Consider the following 12,560-nt stretch of genomic DNA (forward strand, 5'->3'; position numbering starts at 1 on the left):
TGTTTTGGTGCCGAAAATCTTGGTTAAGAACGCATGCCAGTCTTTTGCAGAAAAAAAAAAGATCTGCGCATATTTTACTTAGAACGGCTCAGCAACTTTTAGACTTAGTAGCCATAATTTTGTATGTTAAAGAAATGACAGGGGAAAAACTTCACACTTTTGAGTTTTGTCACGTATTGTGTCTTCTATAATTTCCTCGTCTGTCCTTTTTTCTATCGTGATAGACAAAAAGCCATTCCACCACTCACAGGTACAATTCTTGCTCTAAATTTGTGACAGTGGAATTGATAAATGGGCTGTTAGACTCTCTAAATACCAAAATTACTCGGTTTGCTCACCATCGTTTGCAAACCTCGGTTCGAGATGTAGTATCATTTCGTTATATTCATATAAAAAATCTGATAAGGCCTCACTTTTTTCCTCACCTGGGGAACCGTTGTCAACAGCAGCCAGGTTTTCATCAGCTTCCATGTTGTTCTCTTTTCCAACTGAAATACCAATATACAGTAATGATGATGACCAAGATTTATATTTTGATTAAGATTCAGACTTAAATTCAGGCATATATTCATTCAGTGTTATATTGATCTCTTGTACCTTTTGGTTTGCTTCCATTACCATCTGATTCCTTCTTGGATATAAAATGATCTTGAAATAGCAACGAACACAAATTTACATGAGCAAAGAACACTTTCAGTGTTCAGTTTGTTCGATGGTGTGTTTGATTTTATCGCGCGTGTTGTATTCAGTGGTTACAAACTTAAATCACCCATCTCTCTTCTGTATTATTTCTCTCACCTGAAGAATGTTTATCATCCAAATCCAGATTTTCTTGGATTGCTTTAACTTTATCCTCTGACGTACCTAAAAAAATAGAAAATAGTTAAACATATTGGGTTGAGCTTTGGAAACTGTTTGAAAACAATGAAGGATCATAATTTTCTACAGGGCACCTAACAGACACGTTTACAAATACAATACATCAAGAACAGTGAATGTAGTCTTTTTGGCCCACTGTTTTCCTATTGTTGCTTTTTATTGCTGTTAAGCATAAAATAGATGCTGCTGGTTATTGATTGAAGCAACCAACGCTCACTCAATAAATCAGCCATTATAACAATAAATGCACACCAAGAGATGGTATAATCCTTTACCTGTTGAACTCTCGATCTCTGCATCCTTTGATTTTCCAGAGAAAAGGACTTGACTTTTCTCCTGGTCTAAAAGTGTAATAAACAGATTTTTTAAATGCTCATCATCACAATCATCGTTGTTGCTATTCATCAGTTGTGCTATCATTATTATCATTACTATTATCAGAATTGTTCTTGATCAATTTGACAGGACACAACTTGACAGGATAATAAAAGTCATAGAATAATGAATGTCACAAGAGAAAACCATGTACCGTCATTGGAATTTTCGTGAAAGCCTAGTTGAAAACTTTCTTGTTAGACTATCAAAATAGATATATAATTATCCATTAAAAGAAAAAAAACTCCTGTTGCGAGTTGTGGTAAAAAAGATCGGCGCTAAACGCATTTCACAATTTTTCTTTTGTTTGCCAATGGATTGTTGTCTGTAAAGGCCCTGGTTTTCTCCTGCTCCTAACTTAACTTGCGCCTCTTCAGTTAAACCAAACAGCAATTAGTATAACTGGTATCCAAATTACAACGTTCAGCACTTTTTTTTTTATTCTTGATCCTCCTGTCTATTTGGAAGTTTTTCCCTGCTGTATTTCAATTTCAAAGACAAAAATAAATTTTGAAACTAAAAAAAAATGCACGAGCAAATGTTTTGAATAACAACTGCTATTATGAGTCTCGGAAATCATTCTTCTCTTATGACATCAAAATATCGTTAGAGGTACAGTAATAGTTCTGTAATAGTGTAGTTCGATCGTCCGGGTGAGTGTAGTCCTGAGATATACTGTTGTCGGTAGTGGTGACGAACGTTTCGACAACCTGAGCAGAAGTCATCATCAGAGTCAATTGAATAGTTGTTGTCAATCGAATGTTCTTGGTCCGGTTTGTATAAACTGATTGGTCAGTTTTGACGTGATGTTATTGGCTTTGAGACTCAAGTGGCGTAGGTCGGTCGTGATTGGTCGGTCTCGATCCGTTAGTGAAGTTAGGTCGTTCCGTTCGTTCGTTTGTAATGTTAATGTCGTGAATGAGTCGTTTGTATGGTGCCGGTAGTGATTGACATCTGTTGAGGGAAGTCTGTTCCAAGTTGGTAAACTAGCTTTGTAAGGTCAGCCGTTGAAAGTAGTCGGTGCTGTAGGTTAGGCATTGCGCAGAGTCCCAGTCAATAGTGTGGTTTGTAAGTCGGTGAAGTTTAGCAATGTGATTGTTGACATCGCCTTTTCTCAACGCTTGTTTGTGTTCAGTCAGTCTAGTTTTGAGGTTTCTGCCATTCTGTGTCATCGATGTAGGAGGCGTGGCAGTCGGAGCAATTGATCTTATACACTGCTCCCTGTCTGTTCCTCGGTTCGTCTTTGTCTTTGACGTTAGTCAGTAACTGACGTTATGTGGTGATAGGTTTGTGAGCGACGCGGATATTGAATGGTTGTAAAATGCGCGAGATGTTCTCAGATATGCCTTTTATGTACAGTATAGTTGCTGTAGTCGTATGAGATGTGTCGTCGTTAGCTTCAGTCGGTAGTAGTAGTAGGTCGGTAAGTGTTACGTTGGATGAAGCCTTCGTTGTAGTCGTTCTTAGAAAAAACACGGTCAAGGCACTTGTTCTCGTCGGATAAGCTGTCTGTCGTGTTGCATACTAGTTGCGCTCGTTGCGTAAGAGTCCTGATAGTTGTGGCTTTGAGTGATGTCGGGGTATATGACGACCCGTCCAGTAATCTGTCGGTATGTGTCGGTTGTCTTTAAACAGTTGTCCGTAGTGAATTGTCGTCACGGCTTACCAGGCAGTCTAGAAAAGGTAGTTTACCATTCTTTCGACCTCTCTAGTAAACTGCATATCAGTGTTTTGTTCGTTAAGGTGGTGGTGGAATGCGTCACTTTCGTCGTGTCGTACGGCGGTGAAAGTATCGTCAACGTAGCGAAACCAAAGCGGTATCGTTTATCAGCAAGTCGAAAGGGTGCTTTCCTCGATGTCGCATCACAATTTCTGCTACAACAACAGAAACTGGAGACCCAATAGCTGTACCGGTTTAGTAAGTCTATAAAGTACTCTGTCGGTAGAGGGTCGGTAGATTGTAAGATAGCAGTCTCAGTAAATTGTAGCGCCAGTTGAAGTGGAATACTTGTAAAAAGCGATTTCACATCAAATGACACTAGTTTGTAGTCTTCAGGTATCTGTACAGTCTTAGTGGCGCTAATGAAGTCCTCGGTGGATTGTATTTTATGTCTGGATTTGTCGGTGAGCGGCTGTAGTAATGTACTACTTGGAGAGTTGGTATGTTGGAGAACCACAGGAGAACCTTAGAAAGAAACAATAGGTCGCATTGGGAAACAAGGTTTGTGTAGTTTCGGCAGACTGTAAAGTTTCGGTGGCTGTGGTACTGAGCACCTAAGTCGATAGTCGCGTTGGGTGTCAATGGCGTCTGTCTTCTTGAGTGTCAGTAATGTGCTGTTAAGTTTGCGTTGAAGCACAGGAGTCGGGTCACGTTTGAGTTCTTCGTAGGTTTTGTTTGTTGTTAACTAGTGCGTCCATTTAGTCGTGATAGTCAGTCTTGTTCATGATAACAGTAACTCGTCCTCTGTCGGCTGGTAGAATAACTATGTTCTCGTCGTTTTTAAGTTGTTTAAGGGCATGTTGTTCGTCTTTAATCAAGTTGCCGCCATCTTGCAACGCTGATTGCATAGTGGAGGCAATTCTACTTCTGATGTCCTTAGTAGACTCAGATAGCTTTCGTTGCCGAGATGGAGCCGCTTCAACACTAGATACAATGCCTTCGGTTGGTATCCGTTTCGGTGTAACTGAGTGTTTCTGTCCATATGACAGTACGCGAGTTTCATTCCTGTCTAAGGGACGGGAAGAGATATTCCTTACCTAGTTGTCGTCCGGTTTACTTCGCATCTGTTCTTTGTTGCGTAAACGTCCTGTCAGTTTCTGTTGATGCCCAGTACGAGCACATTCAGTCGCTTTGTTGTCTCGTTTGTCGGCAATAGTCGAAACAGTGTCAAGTAATTCAGTAGGTATCAGTTGTTTCAGTTTTTCATGTAGTTGTTGTGTCTTGTTTTTGGAGCGTTTGAGTCTTCTGTGGCAATCATTTAGCCGCGCTTTGACAGTCGTCTGCAGGTGGCTCTGACGATCTGGATGACCTCTTGTGTGTTCAACGGGGACTTAAGTTTGAGCCCGGCCGGAACAAGGTTGTGATCTTTACAGCAGAGATTAAACAAAAGTTGTTGGGGTATTCGTCTGACAGTGCTTGCATAGGTGATGTAGTCGTTCGTAAGTCTTCCGCTCTCTCGTCCAAGCGAACGTAACACAGTAAATGGTTTGAACCCAGGGGTAACATGTAATAGCGAATGAAGCTCTTTTTTCTTTCGTTTTATAAACGTTGACTTCGTCTCGTTAACTCAATATTCAAAAACTCCTTGGTCAAATCCAGTCCGCCCAGTCACCTCACATACTTGGTGAAATACGCGCGCGAGTGATTTTCAGAAAATAATGTTTGTATTTTAAATTCCACTAAATTCAGTCTTTTAAGGACTTTGATTTCTCCGTGCTTCCTAACTTACCTAATAAAGGAGCATCCTTCATATCCACTTTTTCCTCAACAGGAGTAGCTTTACTTTTGTCTGTCAATTAAATTACAACGAAATGGTTTTCACTTTTTTTTGTGTCATCAACTGATCAAGGAGGCAACTCATAGACTAAACTTGTGATAATACGATAGATAACTGGTCTTTTAGACTGTCGAGGTACCAAGAATATTCGCTTTGCTAATCTTAGTCAATAAAATGATAAAGGGGGTATGTTTCTAGAGAAACTGTGGTGCTGCATCGGTGGGAGAGTATAACAGGGTAATTAACTGTGTTGATAACGTAAATTAGCAACTGTAAAGAGTTTTAAAGCTGACATTTCGAGCGTTAGCCCTTCGTCAGAGCGAATGGCTTTGATTCACCATCAACTCAGTTGATAGATGACAAAATTTCAGTACTAGTTGTCTTGTTATCGTTAATTCTAATAAGAAATCTTAAGATGCTTGTTTCTTTTTTCTCGCCTGATAAACTGTTATCAGCAAAGTCCAGGCTTCCAACAGCTGCTGTTGAGGAGGCCTGTTGACCGACTAAAATACCAATACATGTAAATAGTAATAATACTCGTTATTTTTCACAACTTTTGTTTTCTTTATCTCCTAATATATGCAAGGTTTTTCCCCTTGGTGTAAAAATATCGAAGACCCAAATCAGTTTAGAAAGTGAAAAATGTAAAACGCATGGTTATCGTGCCGGTTTAGGCTGTAAAATAATTTCTTCTTTATTCTATCCTAAATATTGACCCTCTAAAAGTGATCATCTCTCTTCAATCTTCGAAAAGCCGACTTGTTTTGCAACGTGTTTCCCAGCGTTTAATTGACATTTAAGCTAACACACATTCTACGTTTGCTCTAATTACTTGTACCTGTTGATTTTGCATCATCGTCATCTGACTCCTTCTTGAATCCAAATTGACCTTGGAATGATAAAGAAAAGTATTTTATTTTAAGTGAAGGAAACATTTGGCCGTAATGATTCATTTGTTTGTGTTTCATTTATTTTCATAGGTCTTTTTTCACTCACAAACTTAAGAAGTGCAATTCATTTACTGTTTTATCTCTCTCACCTGATGAAAGCTCATCCTCCAAATCCACCTTTTCTTGGTTTGCTGAATCTTTCCCTCCTGTAGTATCTAAAAATTAGGAAAGAATCAAACATATAGGGTTGTGTTTTGGACTTTTCCTTTAAACAATGAAGAATAATACATTTATAGAAATTAACCTCCTTTGTATAGAACGTCAAATACGATCACCCCTGTTTGTTCGTGATTGTTACTTTTTATTGCTGATGAGTTCTCAAGCATTAGATCACTGAATTAGATGTGGCTGCCTTTTAATTCATTTCAAACCAAAATTTAATTAACAAACCAGATTTATGATCACATTATACTTCCATACTTTGTACAGTTTTGTACTTGCGGAACTGCCGATCTAAAATTTCCCCAAGTCGAAAATTCCAAAAAAAAAAAAGGGGTTTGAATGATCGTTATCACTGTCTTCACGGTCATCAACATCATCATATTATGGCTATTATTTATGTTTTCATTATCTTAGATTCTGTTTACTTTTCCCAGCTAGGACTACGTAGGTCATGTAACAATTTACTGTATGGAGTCTATTAGAGATTTTCTCCTATGATGAATATGTTTGATCTTAACCCAAGTCAGTCCTACTTGCCTGCTGCGGACAACGAAGCTTTAAAACCCACTTCGTTATCACTTGAGGTAGCTTCACTTTTGGTTGCCCCTGAAATTATGACCAAAAGTTGTATCTCATCTAAAGCGTTCTTGGTTAAGCTTAGTTCAGTGCACCTAAAAGGTCGGTTGTCTATCTAAGTTTAGCTCAGTTTAGTTAAGTATAAGTTTTCGTTTAGGCGGGGGCAGATAAAGGAAGGAGTGTTAATAATTTAGTTGAGTAAAAATTTACGTCCATCCAATGAAATGATATCTGGCCTATGATCAAGTACACATATAAGACATTGAACTTGTCACACTTATTCAAATGATATCTTATGGGCGGGGAAATAACAACGACAACCAAGTGAGGAGTGCCGCGAGTATTTAGACCTAATGGACCAGAAAAAATTTTAGAAGGATAAGTTAATTAACAACATATTTAATAATTACTGTCTATCATCGGGGTAAACTCTGTTCTGTATTGTATTGTATTGTACAAGTCAACAATTTCTGAAAAGCATTTAACTGTTTTTGTCACCTAATGAACTGTTGCCGGGCACGTCCTGGTTTCCTTCGGCTGCTTCAACTTGTGCCTCTTTGGTAACTCAAAAAAACAAAGAATATCAATGCTCATGAAAATGAAATACTTAAACAGCTTTTATTGATTTCCACCATCCTCTGATAATTTTATTAGGGTTTTTCCCTTAATATCGCAATATAAACCCACAGAAAATTACTCATTCTGTCAGTTTTCAATCTTTAAACGCTCAATTGTCTTGAAACATTTCATTTGAAATAACTACAACTGTCCTTTTGGTAAAAAGTTTCCTTAAAGTGAATTTCTACAACACTTGTCTCTCCACGGCTTCTTAGCAGCGTAAACATTGAAGATCAAGTAACAAGGTGCGAGGAAAACTATGAAATTGTTTAACATTACAAGTACTTGTAAACAATCATAGATTGGTTTGAAGTTACGGAAACTGTGCAGACCAATGCCACAATTGAAATATGATTATTTTGCTTAGTTTTAAACAAAAACGATTCCAGGGTTCTTTTTGGATAATCTTCCTACAGATGTAGGCTCAAAGACTGTCTGAGTGTTACACTTACTACTTATACCTATTAATTTGTTATCATTGCCATCTGATTCCTTCTTTAATGCAATTTGGCCTTGAATTATGAAAGAAAAACGTTTCCCTTTGAACTAAGAAAATTTTTAGTTGATGATCCTTTGTTTGTTTATTTCAATGTTTGTTTCATGACGTTTATTGCACTCAATGCTCACTGACTTCGTTTATTGCTATCTACTGAGTGAAAACATCATTTGATGAAAAAAATTAATAAATGCGGACTGGCCCACTGGTGGAGTTCAGTTAAACTTACTAATCTTATTGGACTTTTCTAATACGTTTGAATCATCCTCTTTTTAAAAAATTCGTCGGTGGTTTTAAAAATGGTAACAAAATTTAAGCTCTTACTGAGGACGGATTTCTAGCTCTGAGTCGGATGGTGGAAGATTTTCTGGAATGGTGACGACAGTTTTGGGGCTTTTGATGCTAATGGTTAAAAACACTGAATTTGGTGACGATATTGATTAGAATGAGAGAAAGAAGTTCCATAAAAATTGGAAGCGAAAACCCTTAGAATTGGATTAAGAAAGTCTCAGTAAGTTTAATGAAATAATTTACCCTGGTTGTTGAGAAACTCTTCTAATGCGACCTCTTGTGTTATGGAAATTACAAAAAAGCTGATCAATAATCAATTTCTCACCTGATGAATTGTTGAAAGGAAAATTCTCGTCTCCTTCAGCTGCCTCAACTTGTGTCTCTGTGATAACTAAAATGAAAAGGATGATGATAACAATATAATTAGTTGTGACCTGTAATTAAGGGGGTAGGTAGCCAAAAGAACTGTGGTGCTGCATCGGTGAGAGAGTATAACAGGGTAATTTGGTATCATCAGCTGAGTTGATGACGTAAATTGACGACCGTTTCAAGAGTTAAAGCTGACGTTTCGAGCGTTAGCCCTTCGTCAGAGCAACCGTGCCCTGTCATGGTCTTTTGTGTTCCCCTCACTCTCTTGATTTTTATTCTTCTAATGGGAAGAAACTGCCTTAAGTAGGTAATTCAGTTTCCGAAAGTCAGTCGTATAACTTAATTCAGGCTAAAGGTTAAACATCTTGTAAAGTCCCAAACAGTATTGGGGTTAGTTAGTGGACGATGTTCAGAAATGTGATTGTTGACATCACCATTTCTCACGGCCGATCTTTTAAACTTCTCCTTGTTAGTTTTGTTCGTAATCAAATGTTCACTTGAGTTTTTATGGGTTTCGCCTTCGTCTCGGTGCCGAAAATCTTGGTTAAGAACGCCTGCCAGTCTTTTGCAGAAAAAAGATCTGCCCATATTTTACTTAAAACGGCGCAGCATCTTTTAGACTTAGTAGCCTTAATTTTGTCTGTAAAAGAAATGATAGGGAAAAAAACTTCACACTTTTGAGTTTTGTCGCGTATTGTGTCTTTCGTATGGCCTTTTTTTTATATCGTGATAGATAAAAAGCCTTTCCACCACTCACAGGTACAATTCTTGCTCTAAACTTTTAATAGTGCGATTGATAACTGGGCTGTCAGACTGTCGAAATACCGAGATTATTCGGTGTGCTTATTATACTTTACAAGTCTCGGTTCGAGTTGTAGTATCATACTGTTATAATCATAAAAAAAATTTGATAAGGTCTCACTTTTCCTCACCTAGAGAACTGTTGTCAGCAGCAGCAAGGTTTTCATCAGCTGCCATGTTGTCCTCTTTTCCAACTGAAATATCAAAACAAATTAACAGTTAAAACACTCCCGATCTGTGATGACTTTTGTTTTTCAACCTCTAATACATACCAAGATTTAGATCTAGATTTAATTTCGGACTTAGGCTTACATTCATTCAGTTTACATTGATCTCTTGTACCTTTTGGTTTGCTTCCATCATCAACTGATTCCTTCTTGGATGTAAAATGATCTTGAAATAGCAAAGAACACAAACGTTACTTGAGCAAAGAACACTTTCAGTGTTCAGTTTGTTCTTGTGTTTGATTTTATCGCGTGTGTTGTACCCAGTCAAACTAAAATCACCATTATCCCTTTTCTGTTTTATTATCTCACCTGAAGAATGTTTATCATCCAAATCCAGTTTTTCTTGGATTGCTTTAACTTTATCATCTGACGTACCTAAAAAAATAGAAAATAATTAGACCTATCGGGTTGTGCTTTGGAAACTGTTTGGAAAGAATAAAGGATAATAAATTTTTAAATACATCAAGAACAATGAATGTAGTCTTTGTGAGCCAAGGTTTTCCTATTGTTGCTTTAGTGCTGTTAAGCATTAAAATAGATGCTCCTGTTTATTGATTTGGAGCAACCAACGTTCACTCAGTAAATCAGCCATTATAACAATAAATGCACACCAAGAGACGGTTTAATCCTGTACCTGTTGAACTCCCGATATCTAAATCCTTTGATTTTCCAGAGGATAGGACTTGGCTTTTCTCCTGGTCTAAAAGTATAAAAAACAGATTGTTTAAATGCTCATCATCACAATTATCATTGTTGCTATTCATCACTTGTGCTATCATTATTATCATTACTATTATCAGAATTGTTCTTGATAAATTTGACAGGATAATAAAAGTCATAGAATAATGAATGTTACAAAAGGAAACCATTTACGGTCGATTGGAATTTTCGTGATAGCCTAGTTGTAAACTTTCCTGTTAGACTATCAAAATAGATAAATATTTGCCCATTAAAAAAGAAAAAAGAAACTCCTGTTGCGAGTTGTGGTAAAAAGATCGGCGCTAAACACATTTCACCATTTTTCTTTTGTTTGCTAATGCTTTGTCTGCAAAGACATGGTTTTCTCCTGCTCCTAACTTAACTTGCGTCTCTTCAGTTAAACCAAACAGCAGTTAGTATTACTGGTATCCAAATTACAACATCCAGCACTTTTTCTTATTATTCTTGATCCTTCTGTCTATTTGGGAGTTTTTCCCTCCTGTATTTCAATTTCAAAGACAAAAATAAATTTTGAAACTAAAAAAAATGCACGAGCAAATGTTTTAAGTAACAAGTGCTATTATGAGTCTGGGAAATCATTCTTTTCTTATGCAGTCACAAAATTATTGGAGGTACAGTTCGTCCTGTTATATTAAAACAACACGCAGACTCATAATCAATGGTGTGGTTCGTCATTCGCTGATTTTCAGCAGTTTGATTTCAGTCATTTTTAGCGCCCTTTCCTATCTCCTTGTCTCTGATGTTGGTGATCGGCGCATTTGATCTAATAAACTGCACCTTGTCTGTTGTTTGGATTTTCTTTGTAGTCAATGCTAATTAAAGCTCTGTAATAGTGTAGTTTGATCATCCTGGTGAGTGTAGTCCTGAGATGGACTGTTGTCGGTAGTGGTGACTGACGTTTCGACAACCTGAGCGGAAGTCATCATCAGAGTCAAGGGAATAGTTGTTGTCAGTCGAATGTTCTTAGTTCGGTTTGCATAAACTGAATGATCAGTTTCTCCGTGATGTTATGGGCTCTAAGACTCAAGTGGCGTAGGTCAGTCGTGATTGGTCGGTCTCGATCCGTTGGTGAAGTTAGGTCGTTCTGCTCGGTTCGTTTGTAATATCAATGTCGTGAATGAGTCGTTTGTATGGTGCCGGTAGTGGTTGACACCTGTTGTGGGAAGTCTGTTCCAAGTTGGTAAACCAGCTTTCCAGGGTTAGTCGTTGAAAGTAGTTGGTGCCGTAGGTTAGGCATTGCGTAGAGTCCCAGTCAATAGTGTGGTTCGTAAGTCAGCGATGTACAGCAATGTGATTGGTGACATCGCCTTTCCTAGTCGCTCGTCTGTGTTCAGTCAGTCTAGTTGTGAGGTTTTCTGCCAGCCTCACCGGTGTAGGAGGCGTGACAGTCGGAGCAATTGATCTTATACACTACTCCTTGTCTGTTCCTCGGTTCGTCTTTTTCTCTGACGTTAGTCGGCGATAGTCGTAACAGTGTCAAGTAATTCAGTAGATATCAGTTGTTTCAGTTTGTCATGTAGTTGTTTTGTTTTGTTCCTATAGCGTTTGAGTCTTCTGTGGCAATCATTTATCCGCACTTTGACCAGTCGTCTGCAGGTGGCTTTAACTATCTGGATGACCTCCTGTGTGTTCAATGGGGACTTAAGTTTGAGCCCGACCGGAACAAGGCCGTTAACTTTACAGCGGATATAAAACCAGAGTTGTTGTCGTATTTGTCTGACAGTGCTTGCGTAGGTGATGTAGTCGTTCGTAAGTCTTTCGCTCTGTCGTCCAAGTGAACGTAATACAGTAAATGGTTCGAACCCGGGGGTAACATGTAATAGTGTAGTTTGAAGCTCTTTTTGTTTTCGTTTTATAAACTTCGACTTCGTCTCGGTAACGCAATATTCAAAAACTCCTTGGTCAAAATCCAGTCCGCCCAGTCACCCCACAAACTTGGTGAAATACGCGCGCAAGTGATTTTCAGAAAATAACCTTTTTATATTAAATTCCATTTAACTCAGGCTTTTAAGGAATTTGATTTCTCTGTGCTTCCTAACTTACCTACTAAAGGAGCATCTTTCATATCCACTTTTTTCTCAACAGGAGTAGCTTCACTTTCGTCTGTCAATGAAACTACAACGAAATGGTTTTCACTCGTTTTTGTGTCATCAACTGATCAAGGAGGCAACTCATGGACTAAACTTGTGCGATTGATATCTGGTCTCTTAGACTGTCGAGATACCAAGAATATTCACTTTGCTCATCATAGTTGACAAAATAGTAAAGAGGATAGGTTTCTAAAAAACACTGTGGTGCTGCGTCGTTGTTAGAGTATAACAGGGTCATTAACTGAGTTGATAACGTAAATTAGCAACCGTAAAGAGTTTAAAGCTGACATTTCGAGCATTAGCCCATCGTCACAGCCAGTGGCTCCGATTCACTATCAACTCAGTTGATAGTTGACAAAATTTCAGTACTAGTTGTCTTGTTATTGTTAGTTTTAAAAAGAAATCTAAAGATGCTTGTTTCTTTTTTCTCACCTGATAAACTGTTATCAGCAAAGTCCAGGCTTCCAACAGCTGCTGTTGAGGAGGTCTGTTGACCAACTAAAATACCA

General features: G+C 38.0%; 1 protein-coding gene across 1 annotated transcript in view; it reads right to left on the minus strand.

Annotated features, from left to right (window-relative positions):
- Positions 1-12,560, minus strand: part of LOC149042582 (uncharacterized) — a 39,206-nt gene that overhangs the window by 23,534 nt on the left and 3,112 nt on the right. Inside the window, exons 7-22 of the mRNA XM_089213618.1 lie at positions 12,484-12,549; positions 12,005-12,076; positions 9,876-9,941; positions 9,551-9,616; positions 9,357-9,407; positions 9,146-9,208; positions 8,170-8,235; positions 6,938-7,003; positions 6,397-6,469; positions 5,946-6,034; positions 5,791-5,856; positions 5,590-5,640; positions 4,704-4,763; positions 1,155-1,220; positions 799-864; positions 426-488 (exon numbers count right to left, since the gene is read on the minus strand). Of these exons, the coding sequence (XP_089069744.1) occupies positions 426-488; positions 799-864; positions 1,155-1,220; positions 4,704-4,763; positions 5,590-5,640; positions 5,791-5,856; positions 5,946-6,034; positions 6,397-6,469; positions 6,938-7,003; positions 8,170-8,235; positions 9,146-9,208; positions 9,357-9,407; positions 9,551-9,616; positions 9,876-9,941; positions 12,005-12,076; positions 12,484-12,549 (1,050 nt within the window). The remainder of the gene's footprint in view (positions 1-425; positions 489-798; positions 865-1,154; positions 1,221-4,703; positions 4,764-5,589; positions 5,641-5,790; positions 5,857-5,945; positions 6,035-6,396; positions 6,470-6,937; positions 7,004-8,169; positions 8,236-9,145; positions 9,209-9,356; positions 9,408-9,550; positions 9,617-9,875; positions 9,942-12,004; positions 12,077-12,483; positions 12,550-12,560) is intronic.

Source organism: Pocillopora damicornis, chromosome 7 (genome assembly GCF_964200805.1).
Source record: "Pocillopora damicornis chromosome 7, jaPocDami1.2, whole genome shotgun sequence".
Taxonomy (NCBI): domain Eukaryota; kingdom Metazoa; phylum Cnidaria; class Anthozoa; order Scleractinia; family Pocilloporidae; genus Pocillopora; species Pocillopora damicornis.